Genomic DNA, 27,123 nt, shown 5'->3' on the forward strand with positions numbered 1-27,123 from the left:
TGCAAAGTGTATTCCTTCTCATGCCAGAAAGCAGAATTGCTGTTATTACCCCACACCCTCAATGACTATCAACAGGGCCTGCTGTGATAGCTTCTCAACAGCATTTTTCTTGTGAACAGAAGCGAAGTAATTGTATTTTCATCAACACTCTGAGATTTTACACTGACTTCCATTTTTTATATGGAGACAAGAGAAAAACTAATTTAAATGCATTCATTAAATAGGAAATGACTGCTCTAAACCACTTCCCTTTTGTTTCAGCTAATTCTCCATTCCTTAATTTTTAAAATGAGTAACCAATGGTCACACAGAAAACAGAAGCCTTGGAAAGCTGACCCTGCCTCTGGAGCACGGTGACAATTTCATTTGGTGGACAGGAAGCGCCAGGAGGGGTGACAGAAAAGTATCCTGCAGCGTGTCGACTCACTCTCTAACATACACTACTTTTTTACAACTCTTCATGACAATTTAATTAAGACACAAACCTTAGAAAACCGGTGCAGTGAATATTAGCAGCACGATCAGAACAATCTCCTTCCTCTATCCCTTTCTTATGAAGCAATTCAAGGCTTGTGGGTTCTATTCAATTTGTTATAATGACAGTGTTTAATCATGGCATCTACTCGGCAGCCTGCCGCTGAATTGAGGTCACACATGGGACTATTCAGGCATAGAGCACATAATCTATAACTAAGATTTCACCCCTGGATCTCTGGAGGCTGTGTCATTAATTAACAATGCATTTATTTCAAAAATAATATGCATTCAGTTTTTTAAAACATTGCGTTTGCTTGACAAGAACAGAAGTGTGCGATGACACACTCATGGCAGTTAGTTATTACTGTACGAAGGAAGAATTTAGCCATGGGAATAGCCCAATCACATTTATTCAAAGATGTTTAAAAATCTTCTAATTTCTCCAAAGCCTGTAGTATAATCTCTACTGTGGCTCCTTTCTTATCATCAAATCATAAATGAAAGTCTTTAGAGTTCTATTTTATATGCTTAGCTATGTCATAAATGCAACATAAGCCATACAAGTTAAAATTTATGTAGTGCCATCCTGAGCTGCAATAAATATTTTTAATTTTGAAGGAACAGTAAAAAAAAAACTTTGACCCTTAGCTTGAGCCTATCTTTAACCACGAAAGCTTGTTTCAATTGACTGCAACCAACGATGGTATTTCTCAGAGGGAAGGCTCACTCCATTTTATTGCAGTTAATACACAATCTACTGCTGATATATCAAACTAATTTTTTTCAAGAGGATAGGGTTATGTCAGAAGACATACGTTTCTGGATAGAGGGCAAACAACATTTCAGTTAAATTATGTCTTGAGCCTAAATTGGTCTATACTCAGAGTTAACTTTTGAAAGATAAAAACCCATGCATGTGTTGTGTGTTTTTTTCTTCATCAATTTATATATCCATATACCTGTGCTTACATGCTTGTTTCCTTTATATGTGTGTGTACTCCTTAACATAATACTAAGAATAGACAATGTTTACTGCTTGTCTTTTTACTTTTTGGTTGAGGACATACAAGGATTTTCATGCATTCACATTTCCATTGGGAAGAGGTCACTCACTGACTTCCTGGTGGAAACCTTTTCTGCTGCCTGTTTTTCATTTTGTCAGCAAGTGCATTACTTTGGCGGGAAAACAATCTAATTTGGAAGGTAATACGCATTTTACCTGAGCAGGCTGGTTTGGGGAGGCGACTTTGAAGAGGTCGCATCCCCCTGGCAGTCATGATGGGGTCTGATGTGGAATGAACAATGGCAGTGTCTGCAGAGCCTTGGCTGTCAGCAGAGGAAGGCACTTCTCGTTCAAGGGTCTGGGCTTTCATGGAAGGAGCTGTACAAAGGGCTGGCTGGAGAGACAGGATGGGCTCAGTGTCCTCTGGGGAGTCTGGTTGGCATATGTACCGTCCTGCTGAGCGATTTCCTGAGTCTGGGAGTGGGAAGGTTCCAATCCCACTGTCCAGTGTCCTCATCTGGCAGTTCGATTCTAGATAAAGTAACATAGTGAGGATTAGTGATGGCTCACATAGAAGGATAAAAGGATCATGAGCATCTGGATCTGATCTGGAGGAGAGAAGACATCTAGGGGGAAGAAATATCATTAATGGCGCAGCAAATTTCCAGTGAGTGGCATGACGTAATTTAATTGAACAAGAAAATATTCCCTTCATGGAATACAAGGCAAGAAGGCCAGCAGTTACCGGCAGCGAGAGTCACATGTACAATATACCCTGGATGGTTCTCTACAATTATAATAGAAAAAGAACAGTCATTAGAGACCAAAACTTATTTTTGATCACCCTTATTTCAATTGGGAATCGTATGACTTCAATCAATTAAGTGAAAAATTTTACCTGAAATAAAACTAATGAGCACACATAACAAATTGAAATAATGTCTTAACAAAGGTAATTGTGTATCCCTTGCACGATTTATCATTCGTTCTGCTGTTAACTAAGGCTGTGGCCTCTCAGATTGACTGTGAGGACAAGTAATTCTCTATAAGGGTCATCCCAAAAGTTACGTTGTTGGTGGTAACGTCATTTACCGCGTGGGTTTCATTTGACTGAGTTGCCATTTGACGTCTTACTGAGAAGACTATAGGGCCATTTTCTGTCTTTCACTCTCACGTCATGCAGCCACAAAGCTCATCAGTACCTTTTGGATTTCTTGTTTTTCCCAGGGATCCCACTATTCCCTAAAACAAATTAGGATGATTTTACCTTGTGTGTGACATAGTCTGCTAATTAAATCCTCATCTTCAAAAAATTTGATGTACAGATAAACATACAACATCTGAAAAAAATATTACATATTTAATTTCTGAAATGGTGGTGTGGTTTATCCAAGCCAATGGGACAGCTTCCAACATCTGGTTGTCACCCCAAAACATCTCCTATTTATATAACAATCTTAGACTGGAACATCCTCAGTAAAGTTTATACCAGCATCTTGTAAGTTTAGGACTGGGTAAGAGGTGCCACTCAGCATCATATGGGGAATATAATAGAATGTGAGTAACCTTTGTAACAATTGGCTCAGCAGCTAGCACTTCGGTGGTGCCTTATGGAACAATGACTGGAGTGTGGTATCTGCCAATAACTAATTGTGTAAACCCCTGCACAAGATCCTTAATCTCTTGAGGTCCCAGGTTCCTTATAGGGTTGCTGTGAGGATAAATATATGTTCACCATCAAAGCTCTAAAATGCAGAATGATACTTAGCATAGCTGGAAGAATGAAATAATGAATGGTGACTCATACAAAATGCTTAGTATATCTGTATGAGTATTAGGTATCAGTAGATACCTGGTAGGGAAATAGCTTATCCTTAAGTGTGTTTCTTATACAATCGCATTTGATGCTCAGCAATTATCTGAACTTCAGAATTTGCCCACCCACCCCCTTCTTCCTGAAAACCTGTTTGTTCTGAGTAGTAGAATTCTGGGAATCTCCTAATACTAAGATAACAGTTAAGGGGGATGAGTACAGATTTGGCTTTTATAGGAGCTAGTAGGTTTGGTGCTTGGTTTTGGAAGCACTAGGAAAATGAGGTCCCCCAAAGAGAGGCTTCAGCCTCCAAAGTGATATCTAGTAGGAAGATGCAGGTAGCCTGTCTCTGGTACGGTGCCATCTAGCCATCTCATATGCTCGGATACCAGAGTCTGGTCATGGAATACAGGAGCCCTGGACCATAGGGCTGTGGTCCGAGATCGTTCCAGCATCACAAGGGCTAAGTTTTAGCCCCATTCATTTCAGGGTCTTCACCTAGTCAGCTTTATTCTCTACCAGCTTTACAGGTTATTTGTTATTTTCTCTATTCCTTTCCTCCTCAATTAAGGAGACTTAATTGTAACAGAATGGCCTTTTGGAAGGCTGTTTACATGGGGAGGTGTTGCCAGGAGAGATCAGAAAGAAAGATCTTGCTATTCAGAATCCAGTGCCCTTTCTTCATTTTACACAACACCCAAGATTTAGCATGTCCACATGTTGTCCTTGGGGAAACTCTAAATGTCTGAACTATTTCAGTCTCACACAGAAGAGGACCTTCATCAGAACCGACCCAGTCTTTGAGGATGGGAATCAAAGATTCATGTCTATAACAGCTGAGGTGTGTTAGTCCCTACTTGCCCAGGATGCCTGCCATAATAATTTCCTCCCAGCATCCTCAGGACTGCCTCCTAAACCAAAGAGTGCTCAGCATGGAAGGATGTTGTGGCTCTCTTCTTTTTGTGAAGATAGATCAAGTTTGGCTGCTACTAGGAGGTCACTGCTTTCTTTGTATCTTGTTTACAACCCTAAAGATAAGAGCTATTATCACTATTTACAAATGAGGATTCACTGCTCAAAAAGGTTAAGTAACTTGCCCAAGGCCATATGCTATAGGAGGTATGATCAAAAAACACAGTGAATGTTTAAATTAAAAAAAAAAAAAAAAAAAAAAAATATATATATATATATATATATATATATATATATATATGTTACAGTAAAAGACACATTGCCATTAATTCCCCTCAAAATACTTCCTCTCACTTCGAACACACTTATCCCACCATTCTTGCCACTTTCTGAAGCAGTTCTGGAAGTCCTCTTTCATGAGTGTCTTTAGTTGCTCTGTTGTGGCTGCCTCAATGTCCTGAATCGATTCAAAACGTTTACCTGTCATGGTCATTTTGACTTTGGGGAAGAGCCAGAAGTCGCACAGTGCCAGATCCAGTAAATAAGGTGGATGAGGACACACCATAATGTTTTTATTTGACAGAAATTGCCGTACCAGAAGCGATGTGTGACACAGAGTGTTGTCATGATGGAGGATGAAGTAAAGCCACTCATTAATGAGAACTTCCAGAACTGCTTCAGAAAGTGGCAAAAACGATGGGACAAGTGTGTTCAAAGTGAGGGGGAGGATTTTGAGGGAGATTAATGGCAATGTGTTTGTTATTGTAATAATTATTTTTTTAAATTTAAATATTCACCATATTTTTCGATCACACCTCGTAAACAGCTTAGATTTGAATCCAGGCTTGCATGACTGCAATGATACAATGACCATGCACTTAACCACTGAGCTATACTGATCCCCCCCCCTCCAAAGCACAGGTATATCTGGAAGTGGGGTCCACTCAGTTAATCGCCACTGAGGTAGCCTTGTGAGCAGAAGGCACACAGAATGGCCACTGATCCCAGGCAAGGCACCCAGCTTCTCCTCTGCAATTGGCACAGGCGCCTGAATTCTAGCTGGTTCCCACGCTCCCCATCCTGAGGTTGGAGTTTGCAGACAACAAGCCCTGCATCCAGGCAGTTGCTTCCCTTACGCAGATGACTACACATCCCGATCTACATGGTTCCTGAGAGTCACAATTGCCTGCTGAACTCTTCCCTCTGCCCTCTCAGATTGCATCTGTGGACTTCCACGCCAAGGTTTTTCTGGCATGTATCTCACCTCTCTGGGCAATGATAGGCATTGCCTCCAAGGGCCATGTTTTTCTGGCTTTGTCTAAGAACTCTCTTCCCACCAAGTATTTGCGGCTCAGAGAGCACTTAATCCAGTGCCCTCAAATGGAGACTCAAAAAGCAAAGTGAGATTATTGGTTGCCTTTTTAGTGATTTTCTGAGGAAAGACCCTAGACGGCAAAGTCCATGTATGTTGGCATGGCCTATCATACAAGGCAGGAAATAGGGTGAGGAGGGATCTGGGGTAGGGATAATGATGAAGGACGTCTACACCCGGTGCCCTTCAGAGAACAGCATTTCCTGGTGTCTGTCCCTTTAAGTTATTTTTCTTTCCCTTCATATTAATGTCATACCAGATTCTATAAAACAGCACTTTTGGTATTCCTGACTTCTCTGAGAATTGTGTGCACTGACATTAAACTCAGAAAGCACCTGCTATTAAGCCATTTTTATTTCTAAAAGTTACAGATGCCAAATGTAGTGAATTTGAAGGCCTCCTTCATAAGTACCTATGAAATGAGGTGTGGACAGTCAGGGACTCGGGCACTATATGCCAAGTTTTACCCTGAAGCAAATTTCTTCGGAATGCATAAACCTTTGGAAATGGAGCTTATATTTAAAATGCTGACACCTTCGTTATGTAGTTTCTTTAAGGCACTGTAAGTTTCGCAGTTCTTAAAAATATTGCATGCTGGAAAAGGGTTAGATATTGTACTTCTGAAGCCAGTTTTTTTCCCCTCAGAGAATTATAAGAACTCACAAAATAATTACACGGCTGTGATAGGAACAAAGTTCAAAGGGCAAGCCAGCCTTGCATCTCGAATGAGTTGACTCAGTTTGGATCTTGACAAGTTTAAGTTCACATTTGAGGCTGTGAGAACAGCTGCCAACAGGACCTTGCCAATGAGTTCGAGGGTTGGGTCACTGAGTGGACCAGCAGGTTTTATTCTTCCAAGGTCACCAATCACATCTCTGACCCCGGTAGGAGTCAGAGGCTAGGTAGGAGGCTACCTACTTCTCCTCGTCCTATTTGCCTTCTCTCTATCTCTCAAGGTGAATTCTCTCACTTACCACCGCCAAGCCCCAGATATTTCATGAGATAACTTACAGGAGTGCTTCCCAGTCCTTTTAAAGTTGAGGCACACACAGACAATATAAGGTTCGCTGAGGAAACACAGACTGTCCCATGACCACCGGCCACCTGAGAGCTCAGGGCTCAACACCTCAGCACACCAGGGATCCATTCAGGCCATGCCAGCAGCAGAATGGCAGGGGCCCTCGTACTTACAGAGCGAATGCAGAATCTCCTTTAACTCACACCTTGCATATAGTACCATGCATATCTCTGGCAGGCAAGGAGACGGATGCCATTCTTTTTTTTTTTTTTTTTTTTTTTTAGTCTCTTCGCTGATACAGGAAGTTCTCGGCCCTCTTATTTTGGGAAAATTGTTGAGAGCGCTTGGGTTTGGAATACTGTCTGGCATCTGAGCTTCAGTACAGAGGGGGGATATTGTGCCTCGGAGGGAGATGAGCAGCCGGACTATGAGCAGCCAAGAAGGGTGAGGTTCTGCGTGGGTGGGGGGCAGAGAAGAAATTTTGGAGGGACATTTGCACCTGGGATTTTGCAACTGGAACTTAGGGCACATAATGTAAAATCCCTAATCAGCTCGCCAATGAGCATTCCCCCTGCTGCTCCTCATACCAGGTGCCACGGCAGGTGGCATTAGTTTCCTCTTCTGAAAATTAGATCATATAACCTTTATCATAGGGGTGCTTTGAGGACTAGAAGAAAGCACGTAATAAACATAGCACGATGCCTTGAATAGGTACACAGTTATTATTCAGAAATTGGCATTAATTCTCAAAAACAGTGTTATTAGACTGGAAGCATCCTAGGGGCAGACAAATTTTTACTCATCTCCTTTATATCCCCATATCAGTCCACTCCTAATCCTGTATTGCCCTTATCCTATAGTAGGTAATTATAAGCTGAGAGAGCTGATAATAAGCATAGGTTGATAGAATACCTGATTTCTTCTGTCACCAGTCCATGCTCACTGAGGGTAACGAAAGAATAGTTGGATGAAAAACAACTAATCTTTAGAAAGTCCTTCCCAAAATTAAATTGAATATGAACCTTTCCTTTTGAAATCCCAGTCTGCTGCTCTTTGTTCTGACTCCAGCAACCAAAGAAAACAGCTGACTTCTTTTTCTTCTGCGTAGCTATTTTTCACATACTGCCAGTCTTTATTAATGCAGATAGCCAGAGGGAGAAGATCATTCAGAATTACTGAATATTTTTAAAGACCAGTTTCTTAATACTTCCAAACCCTTAGAGCAAGGGTCAGTGACCAAGAAGCAAGATAGACAGCCCATGGAATGCTGCTTTAGTATCCCCCTCAGTCCCTCAAAAGCATCATTGGGTTGGATGGTCCCAGGTCTAGCAAAAGCCAGCATGACATTACCCTGGTCCTTATCTTCAGTGATTCTAGATGCCATGCTGAGTGCCGGCATCCCATTTAACGTCAGCACCCATAGTAGTATAAGAACTAAGTTCTAACAGAGTCAAGTTCCCAGAAGCCATCTGTAGTGAGTAGATGAGATTTCTCACTCAGTAACTTTCTAGATGTATTTACATAAAATAGTGAGTGTCTTTTAAAACCATTTGTTCTCTTAACCGGGTTGTCTTTGCTTCTTCTAAACTTGTTTTATACTATTCAATTACACAGAAACATTACCTTTAAAAATTGCTGGGAAGAGAACATTTTATTTCCAACACTGTTTCAGTTAATGTAAATTTCCAAGTTCGTGGAATCTGAATTAGCAATGATTTTCAGTGTCTGGGAAATGCCACTAACTAATTTTTTCCCTCAGCCTTCTCTTCTATAAATTAAAGTGTCTCACCTTTTTCTCACCGATCCTAGCTCACAAATCTTTAATTGCTTGAATTTGTAAACCCCAATTCCTGGTATTATTAATGCATTTGTTCAAAGGGATTATTATACAGGACAGGCTTAAGAAAACCTCACTTGAGTTCTAAGTTCTTTTGAATATTCAGAAGAATGAAGTGAGATGAGAGCAGGCTTCAGAGTTGGGGAGAGTAGGCTTGACAACCTTCTGCGCTACCTGCTAGCTATGTGGCAATGAAGGATTTTAAAAACGAATCATAGCTCATTTGTTATAAGCCAGACATAGTGCTCATTACAAATAGGTGATCTATAAGTTTCCATAAGTGGCTGCCAGGGAGAGGTGAGGGCCCCTGTGGATTCATAATACATGTGCTGTCATGGAATTCAAGGAAAACCAAATTTTCATCTGTGTGGTTAGTGTTCCACTGCAACACCTGGGGGCATTTTACTAACCCACCACCCCGGTTATTTCCTAAGCAATTACCTTTTGGCAACCATTTCCTTGGGGGTCAGTTGATCACAATTAATTAATGAGCAATTACGAATATGAATCAAAGTACCTAGAATTGGTTTCAAGTTGCCTCATGTATAGAAAGGATGGAGTCCATTTGCTCAAAAAATCCATTTTGGTGTTGGCACCTAGGAAGGCTTTTTTATAAACCTGAATAAATGACATTTACTGATGCTCCTTTGTTCACAGACATATTGTATGTTCACGGCACATTCCCAAATTAACAAGCCATGATTTTCAGTTAGCAAAGGTACAGACCATCTATCTTAAAAGGTTATATTTGCTTCTGCACAGTGATCTACCTTCTCTTATAGATTCAAACAAACAACTTTAGTAATCACTGTTTTTCCCTCTTACACTCATCAATCCTAGGGAAATAGAAAAATTTTAAATTCAAACTCTTTTTTACTTTAAGACCTTCATTCATATATACAAAAGTGTCAACCCAATATGCATTGAAGCCCCAACACACAACACAATTCACCAGCCAGAAAGACCAACTTATGGGTGTTTCATGTTCATATTGTGTTATTAATTGGTGTGCTTTCCTTCAATGCAAGTTGTCATGTAAATAAGTTTTTGTACGAGTTCTCTCCAGTTTCCTAAACATCTTTAAGCTATGGGTGATTTTGGCACCAGAAACTTAAACTACAGATGGGACAACAGATCTCTTTATTTGCACATCCTTCTTCTCATCTGTATGGCGGAAGAAAGCTAAAAAAAAAAAAAACCCGAAAAACTAAGCTTGTTGCCAAAGCTACATCAATTAAATGTAGGTTATTTATTCTTAGTTTACCCCCTGGTTTTATCAAAGTAGTAAAAAATGACTGCATTGGCTATTTATTCACAACCATTGGGTAACTTTTGGCTGTGGCATTAACATGACCTTCTGGAAGGGTAAATTCAATCTGATGGCTTTGAAATGCATGAGAACACTCAGCCTCTATGTTCAAACTGCATTTAAGCTTTCTGAGATTTGAAAAGTGTATAGGTGAATGTAAACTTGTTTTCCAATCCCTGTACTCTTTTTGATTAAAGGAAGACTGAGGTGTTGGGGGCTGGTACTCTGCACCATAGGGGGTGCCTATGACAAAATTTTAGGGAATCAACATGACAGAATATTAAAGAATCAGACCATGAAGATGAAGGACAAGTTATTTAAACGGATATAAAAGACGTGCCACCCCAGGCTGGGTTGGTATCTGGTGAACCAATATTCTGTGTCTGATAGTAGCATCACGTAAAATATTGTGGTGGGATATAACTCAAGGATATAAACTGGAAAAGGTTAGAAACATGTTCCAAATGTGCATGAAGACCATGAATTCATAGAAATCTTTCTTGAATCGATTTAAGTACTCAGCTGGTATAACGTCTGAGAAACAACTCCGTACATGTGCTATAAGTCGTGCTCTTTCCCATCACTGACACTCAAACAATCTTTCCTAAGGTTTGCCAACAGGGATGGCTCATGATCTAGTATTCTGGAATTTATTATGCAACTTTCCAAACCCTTCCTGATTTTATAAACTTTAATAACGATCTCTGTTTTCTTATGCCTCCAGAATGAAAAATCTTGAGACCTTCACATAACTCCCCATGTCTTGGTATGCCACTATGCTCATCTTAGAAAACAATGGCCAGTCTTGAATGTAGTATTTATTGTGATATACAAGAGTAGGCTAATGTGACCACTATGGTTTAACAACCAGCATTTGTTTGAACTGGTCAGCTGAACTAGGAACAGACTTGGATCCCAGATTCCTCTTTCCTGTTTTAGAAATAATCTCTTCTGGTTCAAAGTCCTTGATAATGAGAGGACTACAGAGATCCCTCCCACCTTTCCATAAACCAATGATTCCTTCTTGATCACTTTCTTATTCATATATCAAGTCTTGTCCTCCTTAGTCTGACTTTTTTCTGACTGAAAACAACAACAACAACCTCACTTGCATCAGCAAAACTTTTTAGAGTACCATAAAAATGTAGAACCACAATGGCTGCAGTCCTGATCTGTGACCACTGTATTTCTAATTGAAGAAATGCCAACTATCTCTCCCTTTTGCTTCTTGTTATCCTGCTCATTCTCTATCCATGAAAAGATCCAATAGCTATCTAATAATTTAGCTATTTGCTTATATCTTCTTTTAATCCACTTTTGGGCTGGTGCTTATGAAAGGCATAGTAAAGTTCTAAATAAGGATATTTACTGATTCTCCTTTGCTTTGCAGAGACATTACATTCTCAGATCACATTCCCATATGAGTAAGTCACAACTTCCCTGTATCGAAGATACAGCATATCTATCCCAAAAGGTTATTCCTATATCTGTTCTATGATCGACCCTTTCTCATGGATTCACTTCATCTCTATCTGTCCTGCCAAAATCAAGTAAAAAATTGAAAAATTACCTAGTGAATCTGATAGATACAGATGGCTATTATGGGTAATTGTGTCTCTCTAAATCTGTTTTACTCCATATCAGGTTTGTTAAATTATATGGACAACTGCCTCTACTCTCTGTTTCACATGCCTGGACAACAATGGCTTTCATAAGGCAAGTGAGGGAAGAGAGGAAAGAAAATAAATTGGGGGTAAAGCGCTGCAGGAAAAGATCCAAAACAGCTTTATTTGGTAAGAGCATATAAAAACAGAGAAGCATGGGTGATACAGACCTATCAATTTAGCAACAGATAAAATAATTTATTAAAGGTGTTTATAAGAGCTAGAGCATCCTCTGTATTATAACACTAACTTTTTTAAATAAAAAATTACATACTCTAGAATTATATATTATTTTAGTTTGCTTATATTGTAATATATGTAATTTAAAACTATAATTACAGATATTTAATGAGAGTCTCCAGGAAGATAAGAATTTAAAGTTCATAGATATTTTTCTCCATTTGCCTCTGTATTTAATCAGTATTAATGATTTTTCAAATTATATGCAGAAAGGAAGAAATCTCAAGTCTTCACAACCCTAAACTTTTTTTTCCCCAATACTCACTTTTCCATGCCTTAATTGCTTGGTTTAGGATTTTAATTATTATAAGGTTATTTAGTTTAAGCTAATATTCAAGGATCATTTGTTTTTCCTTTATGTGACTATAGGTGGAATGTGGGTGAAGGGACGGCTGAAGTGGATATGAACCTATCTTTCCATTTCAGCTGCCACTCTCCAGTCACTAATATTCCATGATTGTCTCTACAGGAAGATAATAAAGAAGTAATGAAATCCAGCAGACCAGAGGATATGGATATGGATAAAAATACAGAGAGATTTTTGCTCCTGTCCATTAAGGATTAACTGTAACAGGCACACACATACACTGTGAAACACTGCTTTCAGATATTGAACAATAGACAGCATAGAACGTGATCTCTGGATCAAGGAAAACAGATGAGGTGAGCCATACAATATCTCTAGCCAACTGTCTAGTGGCCATTTCCAGACTGAAACATAGAGAGACAGAACAGGAACAAAGTCTGGAAGTCCTGCTGAAATGAAAAGATAAATGTAGGCACGTGTGTATGTATATGTGTGTTGGGTGGCAGGGGGGTGTTAAGGCGGCTAGAATTTTCAGGGCAGAGTGTTGGAAAAAAATGTGATTAGCAGAGGTTTCCCTGTAGTGTTCAGCTAGGCACTGATCTACACATGCATGAGGTGAAATTTGTGAGGTCAGAGAAGCAATCGCTATGAAGCAGTAGGTTAAATAATTTTTCAAGCTCACATAAGGCTGAAAATAGTTTACATTTCCACCATCCAGAGACGGTAGACCTTCCTATGTGGATCATAAGGTAGACTCCTTAGAAGGGTCAAGCCTTAGTCGTGAGGCTATATTATATCTAGAATAAAGGCTTTCTTGGACTTGTCGTAACAAAACTTAAGAGCAAGCCTTGAAAAATGAAACTTTCAATGCACCCCAGAAGAAAATCCAACTGTCTTTATAGGAATCCTGAAGTCCAGCACTCAACAGTGCAAATTTATATCTCTGGCATCCAATCAAAAATCACCAGGCATGCAGATGGGTACTAGACTTATGGGGGGATCACTTTGCAAGGTATATAAATGTCGAATTGCTATGTTGTACACCTGAAACTGATATAATATTGTATGTCTACTGCAATTGAAAAACACATTTAAAAACAATACATTTTTAAAAATCCCCAGTATCAAAGCGCCTGCCAGGGACTCGGTAACCCAGTGCTTCTCTAGCTTGGGGGCGGGATTCCCTGGTTTGTATGTCTCAGACTCTCCTCTGCAGAGAGGGTCCTTAGGAGCTGAGCCACTAAATCATGACTGTATAAGCAGGCTAGACACGCTCTGTGCAAATGCATTTTACCTTCAACATACCTCACAGTTCTCTAGCAAAATAACATTTGCTGATTGCTTACTATTGGGCAAGTTCTTTACTTGCACTAGCTCATTATACAATATGCAAGGGACACATTTTATGTATGAGGAAACTGAGTTTTAACGAGGTTAATAAAGTTGCCCATGGTCATATAGTTACAAGCAGGAGAGCCAAAATTTGGACCAAGGCCTATATAAACCACAAAGCTCGCCGGCTTGACTGCGATATGATTCCAGATTGTCTTCTGTATTCAGTTTACTGAGCATTCTAAATCAGTATGGATGCTTTTGGTGAAAAGTAACACAATAAATGGTAAGGAACTGTACTAGCTCACAGTACAAATTACAGGGCGCTTAGGGCTGCCTTAATCTAGAGTCTCGGCCTCTGTTTCCTTGCAGTTCTCTTGGCTCTGCACATCCTGTGTCTCAGCTTTATCTTCATGTTGGTAGGAGTTGGCTGTAGCAGCTCCATACACACTCAACTGCACTCTCCCAAGGCAAGAGGGAAAGAGAAGCCAATTCTTTATGCGATTCTCTGTACACCTCAAACCACCCTGAAAATTAGCCAGATATGGTCACGAGCTCATTTCTGGACTAATCCATGCCACTGGGAGAAAGCCAGTCACTGACTGACCCAGGCCTGGTTTCTGAGCCAACCACTGGCAGGGAAGGTTATCATGACATCCCTATTACATTGTACCCTTGGTGTGGAAACGGGGAAGCCAACCGTAACATCTGCTACATTCTTTCTTAGACATTATTTCAATTGCATTTTACAGCAACCCTACGTCTCAACGATAATTGCCATTTTACAGATGAGAAAACAAATGCACAGGGAACACATATCTCTCAGGGACAGGGATACACACACAGCAGCCAGGATTCGAAGTCAAGTCTTTTAGCTTCAAGTCCAGAGTTCTTTCCCCTGTTAGCAGCTACTGTGATCTTACCCTATTCCCCCTGTCTTTAGACCAAATTCCAAGTTATTGCTGGGGATATATTCATCTCCTAGGTTCCCTCCTCTGGTATTTATCGTCATTTCTTTTTTCTAATTCAATAACCACTCCACATGGACTCTAGTGAGTCATTCATAACCAAGTCAGGAGGCTTTTTCCCAGCATTTCCTTTCTAATGAGGTTTTATAGCTCTCATTTAAAATAAATGCATATTCAGATGTACCTTCAAACCTAGTTAGTGTGATGTAGACTTTCTCTTCCTTTTCCTCTTCAATCTCACTTTCTGAAATAATCTCATCTTCAAAAGCACTGTCATTTTCAAATTCTTTTTCGACATCTACGATCAACTCACTATCAAACCATACCCCCAGGCTTTTTGGCTCTCACTGCCTGTTTATTTTCCATAATGGACCTAATGAAAAGGTTCTGGCCTTTGGGCTTTTAGAACAAGAGTTACCACAAAGGTAGCAACTTTTCCCTTACAAGATAATGTGAGAAAAATGACATGGGAAAAAAAAAAAAAAACAACACACCAAAACCAGAAAAAAACCCTTAAATATCTGCTTAGCCACATAGAGCAGTATTTCAACTACAGTTTCAAGAGGAATGGAAGTAGAGAACTGGCTAGCAGATGAGTATGGCTTCAGCACCTAGCAGAGCCCCACATGCTGGTATAAAAGAGTCCTTTGCACTTTGGGCCCACCTTGCCTTTAAACTATGTTGCCATGAACTTCACCTCCTTTGATTTTCCCGGCAATCATGCACTGAGTTGGGGAAGTTAGAAACCAGCATATCCAGTTTATAGATACAGAAACCCAGGCAAAGATTTGCTTAATTAATAAAGGACAAAACTGTAACTGAAACGTAGGTATACTGGTTCCAGGGTGAGTGCCATGGAGTGGCATTAATTTGATTTTCAAAATGTTAGTGAAGTCTCATGAAAGATGTGAAGCCTCAGGAATTAGTTTAGCACCTGTGACCCTGGATTTTTAAGTCTGAGTGTTATTTATTTTTGGCCTTTCTTTGGTGTTCAGGGAAAGGAAACAAGACTTGACAGAAAATCTGATGAGAAGCTGCAACCATTTTGACCCCAGGCCAGCATATAAAAATTCAAAAGATGCTACCAGGACTCTATGTTGGGATCATCTAGGACAACTGTCACAATGTGGACTTGCAACAGGAAGATGTTATCATTACGTGTTGAATATTATTGAATGTGCTATTGATTCTTTAGAAAATGTGTATCTCTTAAAGACAAGAAGAAAGAGATTAAAGAGGCATTAAAAAACTCTCATTTTTCTAAATGTGAAGAATTGGGGGTATAGTAACTGGGGGGGGTGGGGCTGCTGAAATAGCAGCCAAGTTACAGCACAGGAAAAAGATCATAATATGACAGTTACCATGGTGAGGGGGAAGTGGAGGAGGACGGGAAGCTGAATGGGATCGTGATCCTGGAGTCCATACGAGAAATATCTAGAGCGAGGCTTGGAGATTTTGCTTGTGAACATAATTGCTGGGGAAGTACAAAGCAAAGCTACAACAGACAGCATTGCCGAAGGTGGGGTTGAGGAGGAAGCCGAAGGTAGCTGAGAGAACTTGAGGATATAGAGGCTGAGAGGGTCTCCGGCGAGCTAAAGCCAATCATAGGACCCTTAGTGACCGGCCAGGTCCTCCCTCTCCCAGATGATTGGGACAGAGTCAGGGACGGAGCAAAATGAGGAGAATGAGGCCGGAGCTGAGTGGGTCTCTCTGTTGGGTCCTGGCAGCAGGATGGAACACGCTGGAGCTTCAGAGGTTTCTGACAGTTAAATCTGCCAGGGGAAGGGAAAGCTTCGGTCTGGACAACACAGCTCAGCCCATGTGTTTCTGAAAAAGTCATCTTAGTTTCTATTCAATATGCCTGCAAAATATCACCCTAGAAGCGCAGTTTATTATCCTTGTAAATCAGACTCACTAAAGGGTATGGTTTACTGTGAAGCACGACACATGCCCCACAGCCTCCGTCTGCTCCTACTTGCAGGCCTGCATCATCCTGGGACACTTCACTCAACTTGGAAGGGTTCGCATGTTTGATGCAAAGTCTGGATTCAGTGAACCCTGTGCAATTAAGGAAGCAGAAGCAGGTACCTGTACGTGATTCTACGGTGTTGCTTTCTCACATAAGGGCTGGTGAACAACGGGAATTTCTCATTCCACACACAGTGCGTTGTCTTTCTGTCTGGCAGTTTCTTTACAACATTCTATACGAGTTCTGTTTATAAATGAAGACTGGACACAAATTCAGCACAGGACCCCTCCATCCATTGTGGAATCCCAGATATGCTGATTTGAGGGGAAGAAGGCCATTTAACCCAGGTTCCCTTGTAGCCCTTACAGAGCAGAACAACATGCGAACTGCACGCTGCGCTAATTGTCACCCATGATTCTGGCCAGTCAGCACAATTATCTACATGGACAGCAACTCCCGCTGATTTCTCATGAACACTTGAAGTCCTCATTACTGCCCTTAGTGGAGCTTTGCTCTAAAACCTAAATTCTCTCTACTAGGAATCATTGCTGTGTAATGAATAAATATGCTGTGTGCAGGCATGCAGATTTCCAAGGGCTTTGGACCCTTACCTGTTCACAGGCCTCTCAAGTCTTCGTCCCTATCGGGGTGAGGGGAGTGCTTCTGTAGGAGGCACACACCCCATGAGGAAGTTCACTCTTACATCTGAACGAGTTTTGATTTCAAGTGCAGTTGAGGCACAAATGTCTGGCTTTGTTTGCTCACATGAAACTGGACCGCTGAACGGAAAGGCTTTTGCTAACTGGGGCTTCATTAGGGCGCCAGCCCCACTGTTTTAAATACGGTAATTGGTGATGATGCAGACTGTGGGATATCCGAATCCTGCCATCTGCAGTCTCCGCGCCCCCTGCTCAGCTAATAGGGTAAGTTTTTCAGTTCAGTTTTCCTTCGCCTGGATGGAGCGAACTGAAATCTTTGGTCACTGGGACAGACGACAGAAATTCAACTTCCTCTAATGAGCTGATATTATACCCATCCTGTTAAAATCTAATTACATGTACTTGTATTAGTCAGAGTTCTACAGAGAAACAGGACCAAGAGCGCGCGCGCGTGTGTGTTATAAGGAATTGGCTCATGTGATTATGGAGGCTGGCAAATCCCAAAATCAAAATCTGCAGGGTGAGTTGGCAAAGCTGGAGAACCGGGAGACCAGGAGAGCCCATGGTTAGGTTATCGTCTGAGTCTGAAGGCCTGAGAACCATGAGAAATGATGGTGTAGATCCAGTCTGAAGGCAGGGAGGCTTGAGACCCAGGAGGAGTCAATACTTCAGTTTCAGTGAAAAGTCAGGAAAAAACTGACATCCCAGCTCAAAGGCAGGAAGCATTCTCTCGTACCGGGGGGCAGGCCTGCCTTTTCGTTCTATTTGGGCCTTTAGTTGATTGGAAGAAGCCCAATACATTTAGGAGGGCAGTCTGCTTTACTCACTCTGTCAATTTAAGTGTTAATATCTTGGCACCCTGTGGCCTAGGCATATAAAATTAACCATCGTAGTAATTAAGGATATATTGTTTATGGCACACAGCAATGATTAAAGAGCCCAAGGGGGGGTGGTGTATTTTCTAATTAAAACATAATTATATACCCCCTCCAAATAAACACATGCAGGATTGCCTATTTAAGATGAGCTCATAGAACCCACCCTGCTAATACCCCACCCGCACCCCAAAGCTTTAAGGGACCTTGCTATTACTTAGGAATGAAATCATTATTTTAGAACTGCTTTCCCAATATTTTCTTGATGTAGACTCCTCAAATCTTGTGGAAGTAGACTAAGAATAATTCTAAGTCCTCTTCCTAGACGAGACAAATGAGGCACCAGGGGAAAGAAATACATTATCTAGCATCCTAATACGTAGAAAATGAACATGCCTGCATTTTCAGAACTCAGGAGTACAGGTCCCTGCCCCTCTCCCCTCCACACCCCCTTTTTAAAGAGTACGGTGGAACTTTCACATGTAGAAAGTGATGGATACCTTGGTTATTATAGATCTGGCTAAGAAGTAGGTGGAAAGCAAAGTACTTAAGGAGGTATTATTTTTAAAAGAGGGATGTCAGTAAGTGCCCCGCTCAACATGGTAGCTCACTTTTTGAGACACTTGGCGCTGGCAAATACCAGGAGATTTCTTGGTATTTGCATACTGTGCTCGGATGGTTGCTGGCCCCTTCACCTTTCGGGGGACTTACTACAGCAGATCCTCAAATAACATATTTTCATTCAACACTGTTTCATTATAATGTTGACTAGAAAAAAATTATTCCTGGCTGGGGCCACTGTCTGGGTGGAGTTTGCATCTTCTCCCTATGTCTGTGTGGGTTTTCTATGGGAACTCTGGTTTCCTCCCACATCTTAAAGATGTGCATGTGAGGTGAAATGGTGTGTCTACATTGTCCGTGTGTGTGTGTGTGTGCGTGTGTGTGTGTGTGTGTGAGAGAGAGAGAGAGAGAGAGAGAGACAGAGACAGAGAGAGACAGACAGAGAGAGACAGAGAGAGACAGAGAGAGAGAGACAGAGAGACAGACAGAGAGACAGACAGAGACAGACAGAGAGAGAGACAGAGACAGAGAGAGAGAGAGAGAGAGAGAGAGAGAGAGAGAGAGAGAGAGTGGCCCAGTGACGGAAGAGCTTCCTGCCCAGGGTGGGGTTCTGCCCTGTGCCCTGAGCTGTCGGGAGAGGTTCTGACCATTCACAACCATGAACTGGAATAAGTGGTTGGCAAATAATGATCTTGCTTTGTTTTTATGGCTCTTTCTTAAATATATATATATATATATATATATATATATATATATATATATATATATATATAAAGAGCGAGCTAACATTTATTTCAATGTTTAACATTAGAAGTTTTGGGTCTTTATTTAGAAGTTTTTGTCATCACAAATATGCCATGGAAACTTAACTCTTGTTTATATCAAGTAGCCTGTGGCAAAACTGGTTTCATTATAGGTTGTTTTGCTTAAGGTTGCAGTTTCTAACAACCTATCAACGACATTAAGCGAGGACCTGAGTGTGACCCTGCTGAACGTCCAATTGTCAGTCACTACATGTCTTTGCCTGAAGGTCTCAGCCGCAGAAGCAGTCCTCTGGTAAGCAGTGATGGCCGGGGGTAATTCATATCCCATTCCCTCACGCTTGGGTTGGCAAACTCTGAGGCTGGGGGTCTGTACCCTAGAATTTTTCTGAGGGTAAGCTCTGTCTCTCACAGTGGTAGCCAGGGCTGGTGGCATGTGTGTGTGTGTGTGTGTGTGTGTGTGTGTGTGTGTGTGACCTGTGCAGTCACAGAGGGCCTCCTGCTCTGCTGTTGCCATTTTGAAATTCTTCATAACTTGTGAAGAAGGGGCCCTGCACTTTATTTTGCCCTCGGCTGTGTGACTTACGTAGTCCCGGTGGCAAGATAACACCTCTTTTATTGCCTGTTTTCCTTCTCTACCTGACTCTTCCTCTTGGTCTTTCCTGTACATCCTGATAACTTACTTGCCCTTGAATCCTTTTCAAAGGTCTACTTCTGGGAGCCCCCAAACTAGATTGTTTCCAAGGTCATTACAACCCTGAAAAACACAGTAAAGAATTAATGGGAGCCATTGGACTATTTTATCAAACTAATACAATAATGGACAAAGGTTAATAGTTACTAAAAATAAAATCATAGACCTATCATCTGTCATTATCATAACATATTGTAATATGTAAGAGGTTTCATTAAGAACTAATACCCAGCTAAGCTTCCCAGCTTCTCTGTGTCACAGACCAAGTGCCCAGGTGAACCTAATATGCAAATATCTCCCTGTAGAAGTAATGCAATAAACAGCAGTCAAGTTGACATTTAAACAACAGCTCTGCACGCCATCTGTTTTAAAGAAATTATTTGTCTTTGCCAGTATGTCAAAAACAATAAGTTCACATAATTTAGGAGATACTAAGGCATTTCAGTTCTTGATTATTTACAATGACAGGGTTATCTATAGCCATTAGGAGTTTAGTAATGTCCAAAAATCTTTTTAACAAAACGGGTCGGGGAGACTTGGATTTCTGGTCAAGATAGTGGAGTAGGCAAATGTTCTACACACCTTGTTTCATGACCACATCAAAATTACAACTAAACTACAGAACAACCATCATTAAGAATTACCTGAAGTCTAGCTGAACAGAAATCCTACTAAGGATATACAGAAGAAGCCACTTTGAGACCGGTAGGAGGGACAGAGACGCAGAATGTAGTGGTCCCAGTACTCTGTGTGACAGTTAAAAATCAGGAGGCATATCTCAGCTGCAGAAGGACCCCATGAGGAGAGAGGGGTCCCAGCCCCACACCAGGCTCCCCAACCAAGGGTTCCAGTGCCAGGAAGAGAAGTCCCATAACATCTGGCTGTGAAAAAGAGCGTAGATTGTGGCTAAGTGAGACTGAGGGCTGCTGAAGTCCCAGCTGTTTTTCTTAAAGGGCTTTCACATGGACTTGCTCACTGACAGACTCACTCAGTCTGAGATCCAGCACTGGAGCAGCAGCTGTAAAGATTCCAGGGACATACAGGGAGGAATTGAATTGTCTGCCTCCAAGGCAAGGGCTGGAAGAGCAGGTTTCCTACAGACAAGCATGTTGGCACAAGTTATTGTTCCTTTGCTGAGCCCTCCACCCTCCCGGTGTGCAGATGCAGGCAGCCACCATAACCCAGCGTTCATAAATCTAGCTAACTCCATTCGCCCCACCCTGGTGATTCTGAGACCCCACACCAGCCAACTTACAGGCCCATCTAATCTACTTCTAGTAGCTTTTCCATACAAATGGCCTGTCCTGTCTCATGCTGTGGACTTTCCTATAATCTCTCAAAGGTTCCCAAACCCCAAACACACAAGCAGCATTCGGGCTTGACATGCCCTCTTTCCCTTGCTAAGGAGCCCTAAACCCAGCAGTAGCAGCAGCCAACCTCAGTTCACAGCTTAGCCTCTCCCAGGCACCTCCAAGCCCGGTGCAGGTGGTGGCCAACTGCTTTGTGGGTCATCCAGGTGGTCCGAGGCAGGGTACAGCCTGCAGCTGAACTTGGCCTGTGGGGGAGGGGAGATCCCAGGAGGCCCCAGGGCTGGCATGTCTAGTGGCTGGATTCAGCCAAGCCAGAGTACCACCCAGCTGCCTCCAAGGGTGACACATTCAAAGGGCACTCAGCAGACAGCAGAGTCCTGCTAAAGTGAATCTTGATCCATAGGGTCAGCTCCAGCACAATAGTTCCTCCACTTTAGTCACATCCAGTCCTCACAACCAATCAGCCCAAGGGTCAATCCCTCCCATTGATATGCAAACCGCATCCAAGGCTTGACTACAACAGGGCACATACAACTCACACAAGGGACACATCTGCAGCATCAAACTCAGGTGACCAGGAACACTGTGCCACTGGGCCCCACAGGACACTTACTACAAAAGGCCACTCTGCTAAGACCAGGAGACATAGCAGCCCTACCTGATACATAGAAACAAACCCAGGGAGGCAGCCAAAATGGGGAGACAAAGAAATATGTCCCAAATAAAAGAACAGAACAAAGCTCCAGAAAAAGAGCTAAACAAAATAGAGAGAAGCAATCTCTAGACACAGAGTTAAAACACTGGTTATAAGGATGCTCAATGAACTTAGGGGAAGAGTAGATGAACTACGTGAGAACTTTAACAAAAAAATAGGAAACATAAAAATGGAGAAAGAAAGCATAAAAAAGCACCAGTCAGAAATGAAGAATACATTCAAGGTAATCAACAATTGATGAGATGAAACAGAGGATCAAATCAGTGATTTAGAAGATAAGGTAGCAGAAAACACCTAATCAGAACAGCAGAAAGAAAAAAACGAATCCAAGAAAATGAAGACATTTTAAGGAGCCTGTGGGACAACATCAATAGTACCAACATTTGCATCATAGGGGTACCAGAAGGAGTGTGAGGAGTTGAAAACCTATTTTTTAAAAAAAGGGACGGAAAACTTCCCTAACCTGATTAAGAAAATAGATATACAAACCCAGGAAGTGCAGACAGTTCCAAACAAAATGAACCCAAAGAATCTGACACCAAGATACATCATAATTAAAATGTCAAAGGTAAAAGACAAAGACAGAAACTTAAAAGCTTCAAAAGAAAAGCAGTCAATTACCTACAAAGTGATGAAAAGGACCTACAACCAAGACTACTCTACCCAGCAGAGCTATCATTCAGATTCAACAGGTAAAGGGTTTCCCAGACAAGAAAAAGCTAAAGGAGTTCATCAACACCAAATCAGTATTATAAGAAATGTTGAAGGAATGTCTTTAAGAAGAAAAAAAAAAAGATTAAAAAATAAGAATAATAAAATGGCAATACCTAAATATTTATTAACAATTGCTTTAAATGTAAATGGATTAAATGCTCCAAACAAAAATAGGGAGGATGAATGGGTAAGAAAACAAGATCCTTGCATACGCTACCTATAAGAGACTCATATAGGATCAAAAAACACACACAGACTGAGAGTAAAGTGATGGAAAAAGATATGCATGAAAATGGAAATAATATTAATAATAAAAAAGCTGGGGTAGCAATACTTATACCAGATAAGATAGACTTGAAAACAAAGGCTACAACAAGAGACAAAGAGTGACCCAGTAATCTCATTTCTGGGTGTTTATCCGAAGAAACCCAAGAGGGGACATGTGCACCCATATGTTCATTGCAGCACTGTTTACAATGGCCAAGATGTGGAGGCAACCTGGGTTTCTATCAATGGATGAATGAATAAAGAAGAGGTGGTACATATTTACAAAGGAATATACTCAGCCATGAAATAGAATGAAACCTTGCCATCAGCAATAGCATGGATGGACTTACAAGGTATTGTGCTTCGTGGAGTAAGTCAGACAAAGAAAGACAAATGCCATATGATTTCACTTATACATGGAATCTAAAGAACAAAACAAACAAACAAACAAACAAAACAGAAACAAACTCACACAGAGAACATTTTGATGGTTTCCAGCTGGGAGGGAGATTGGGAGGGTGGTGAAAAAGGGGAAGGAATTAAGAAGTTACAAAATAGTTATGAGGATGTAAAGTATAGCATAAGGAATATAATCAATAATATTGAAATAACTGTTTATGGTGTCAGATGGGTACTAGATTTATAGAGGTGATCACTTTGTAAGTTATATAAATGTTTAATCACCATGTTGTACACCTGAAACTAATATAATGTATTTAACTGTAATTGAAAAATAAAACAATTATTTAAAAACAAAAAGCAGGTCAGGGAAATTGACCTTTCGTTGAGTCCAGTAACCAGGCAAGACATGAGAGTGATTAAATCTTCAACTAAAGTTTAAGACAATGATGTGAATAAGGATTCTGGTTCAGAATCAGTTCAGTCATCAAACCCAGAGCCCATAAATTCTCAATTCTTATATCCCTAGGGTCCAGCATAAGGCCTGGAATGGAGATGATGCCTAATAAATATTTAGTAACTGACTGAACTTGGTTTATGGCTGTGCCTTGAGGTTTGAGTACCAGAAAATGAACCTGACTCACCTCGTCTTATGAAGAAACTATAGATTTTTGCCACTAGCCCTTTCTTACAGACTGGAGTTTATCAAAAGCGTGTAACACCAGTGCATGAGGACAGCTGGAAGGGAGGCGATGGAAGGCGGTGGGCTGGTAGAAGGTTCAGGTGAAATACTGCATGCTACTGGTGGTTCTGGGTCAGGTCCATTTGCAATATGCGGGGGATGTGGTGCTTGAGAACTGGCTAGAGAAACAGAAGGCCATTGCAGGCCTTTCTCTTTCATGCATGAGACTTACAGCTAGGAACTTCTATCTTGTTTCCCCGATAATAAGATCTAGCTGGAACATCAGCTCTAATGCGTCTTTTGGAGCAAAAATTAATATAAAACCCGGTATTCTATTCTATTCTATTCTATTCTATTCTATTCTATTCTATTCTATTCTATTCTATTCTATTCTATTCTATTCTATTCTATTCTATTCTATTCTATTGTATTCTAGACCGGGTCTTATATTATATTAAAATAAGACCAGGTCTTATATTAATTTTTGCTCCAAACGACGTATTAGAGCTGATTGTCCGGCTAGGTCTTATTTTCAGGGAAACATGGTAAGACCAAGGCCACCCATACTTATGGCATGTTAGTCTTCTCTGAAAGCTGTCACCTCCTTGCTGTGAATTATGGACATGAAACCTCATTGTACCTCACTTTCCTCACCATTCAGAAAGACGACATCCAGATTACTTGTAGTTTGCTATAAGGGACTGCTCTCCTGATTCTACTTCTGTGACCTTTCTCCTGGTATACACTTTAGTGCAGTTTGATTGTTACATGCAACTGTCCCCAGAAAAGTTAGGCTTTTTAGGCGGCTCACTGGATAAGCAATCAGGACAAATCGGGAAAAAGGTTATATAAACCAATTTTGAAAATGCTCTAAAATTCAAGATTTTCATCCTGTCCAATTTTTGAACAAGACAAAATTTTGTACCAATGGAGGAAAACAAAGCCCTGGTACGTGGAGAGGCATGGGGGTGAGGCGGAAAGAGAATTAATGATCTTTTGTCCCCCAGAACTGTCCCTGGAAGTTCCCTTTTCCTCCTGAATGGAAGCTCCCCATGCTACGTTTCCAAGCTTCTGTGAGGGCCATGAATTTAAACTGACAGCCGAGCCCACGAGCACACCTGACAGCACCAACTCTGAGGTAGCGAATGTGGTCCAGAACTTCCCACACAGAACACTGACAGGTGTCGTCCACACTCATGACACCGACAAACCGAGGTCATGGATAAGCAGAGCTGTTTGGAACTGACTTCAGTGCGTCTGAAACCAAGGGCGGAACTGAATGACTTCAGACTAGACCGGGAGTCGCAGGGCTGGAAGCACCATGGTGCAGCGCCACACTGGGGGCTGCTCATCTCCACTGTCTGACTAATGCATGTCTGTTTGGAGTGCCTTAACGAGAGTAAACTCTTTGTTTCTAGACGTACCATGTACCGTCTGTGTGTTTGTACCCTCTCAGTGACTATCATGACTCTGCCTCAGCCGGTGGATGGAACATTCGGGTCAGCTTCAGCTTAGTGGTTGAAACTCCTAAAGACCATAATTGAAGTCAACACTACAGTGTGGAGTCGCCTTGCTGTATGGAGTCCTACTGATAATAACTTTGTCTTCAAGGTGCTTTAGACAGGGCCAATGCAATGAATTGTGCTGCAAAGGCTTATCATAGCAAGCCCGGGGATGCTTACCCTCCAAAAGTCCTGCTTGCGAGGTCAATCCTTCCCTAATACCTAGGAACTTAGATTTTGGGAAGGTTCCCACCACCCTAACTGATAAGAGTGGCTCACTGTGCCTAAATTGTGCAAACAATGTGGCTTATGCCGAACACCTGCTTTCCTTCTGGGAACCTGGGTTTTCATATATACTAGGCAGAGGGTGGCTGCGTGACTAGCTCCCAATAACAACCCTGGGCTCGGAGTCTTTAATGAGCTCAGGTAGTTCACACTTCATGTGTGTTGTCATAAGTTGTGGCTGGGGGTATTTAGCACATCCTGTGTGACTCCATTTGCGGGGACCCTGTGGAAGCCTGTGCCTGGTTACCTTCTGACATGGCCCTATTTCCCTTTCTTGGTTTCACATTTGCATTCTTTCATTGTATTAACTCACAGCTGTGAGTACAACTTAAGAAAAAAGAAACACAAGAAAAATGATATCCACATCTACTTCTAGTCTAACCATATCCTTCTTAATAATAATAATTATGACAAGAATGAAGACCAACAACTGAGTTCTTGCTAGCATTTGGCACTCACATGCAAAAAAACACAACAATCTCAACAATACTTCAAAGTAGGTATTGACAGATGAGGGGAGGGAGGCTTAGAGTAGTTCAGGAAATTCCTCATTATCACACCACCTGCTAGGGGGCCAAGCGGGAACCGGTGTGTAGGTCCATGCGACTGTAGGCGTCCGGCCGGGAGACTGTTGAGTGGGTGCACGGAAGTGCTCTCAAAAGTGCCAAACTCTAGGCGCACACACGGGTGACATTACTGTTATGGACGAGGTCTACAACTTGCCCAGAAATCATGGGATAAGCTTTGCAACTTTGCTAGTTTACTCAGATCCTGTGATTGAAACCCTTGTCTTCTCAGATTCATGGGAAGTGGGAACTTGCTGTGGACAGTATTTTGAAGCTGAGGTATACTCCTGCTCCCTCAAAGAGTATCAGACATTTGGGCCAGGAAACAAGCAAACAAACAAACCAACCAAAAACCTTAGAAAGTATCTAGAATAAGTCCTTCACCTGATGATTGAGGGAACGAGGACATGAGCATTTTGCACTAAGTCACGAAATCCCAAAGCTGGACTTTTCCTCCTCTTTCCTATTCATTTCCTCAATACACTGTCTCCTCCTTCCCACTCTTCTCTTTTGAAAACTGGATTCAGTTGTAACCCAGCATATGAGAAGCACTTTCATTTTTTAAATTATGAGTTACATAGGAAAGAGACCTGTTTTAAAGCAGAATTATACACAAATACTTTCTGACATCAGGGAAATATTTTGATGGCTGGGTCCGTACTGAAGGGAAATAACATCTTTGGAAATGCAGTCCACTCATTCCAAAGCAGGACCGCCAATGCACGCTCCAAATGTGTTCTTACACACATAGGACTCCTTCCAAATGGGCTCTGAAGGCGGAACACCTGGCTGAGTTTCAAATGGGCAGAAAGTCACCTTTAAGCTTATTTCCCCTCGGTTTGGGAGTTGACACAATCGAGTTAGAGGCAGACTGTTTATCACGGTGGCATGAAAGTCTCTCTTCAAATTCCT

General features: G+C 41.4%; 1 protein-coding gene across 8 annotated transcripts in view; it reads right to left on the reverse strand.

Moving 5' to 3' along the window:
* The window catches only part of NCKAP5 (NCK associated protein 5), a 967,526-nt gene that overhangs the window by 61,377 nt on the left and 879,026 nt on the right, over nt 1-27,123 (reverse strand). For all 8 annotated transcript variants that reach the window (XM_088794122.1, XM_088794125.1, XM_088794123.1 and 5 more), the window contains one exon: nt 1,697-2,011. In XM_088794122.1, the coding sequence (XP_088650248.1) occupies nt 1,697-2,011 (315 nt within the window). The remainder of the gene's footprint in view (nt 1-1,696; nt 2,012-27,123) is intronic.

Source organism: Rhinolophus sinicus, chromosome 17, assembly GCF_057876585.1.
Source record: "Rhinolophus sinicus isolate RSI-liver-muscle chromosome 17, RSI-T2T, whole genome shotgun sequence".
NCBI lineage: Eukaryota > Metazoa > Chordata > Mammalia > Chiroptera > Rhinolophidae > Rhinolophus > Rhinolophus sinicus.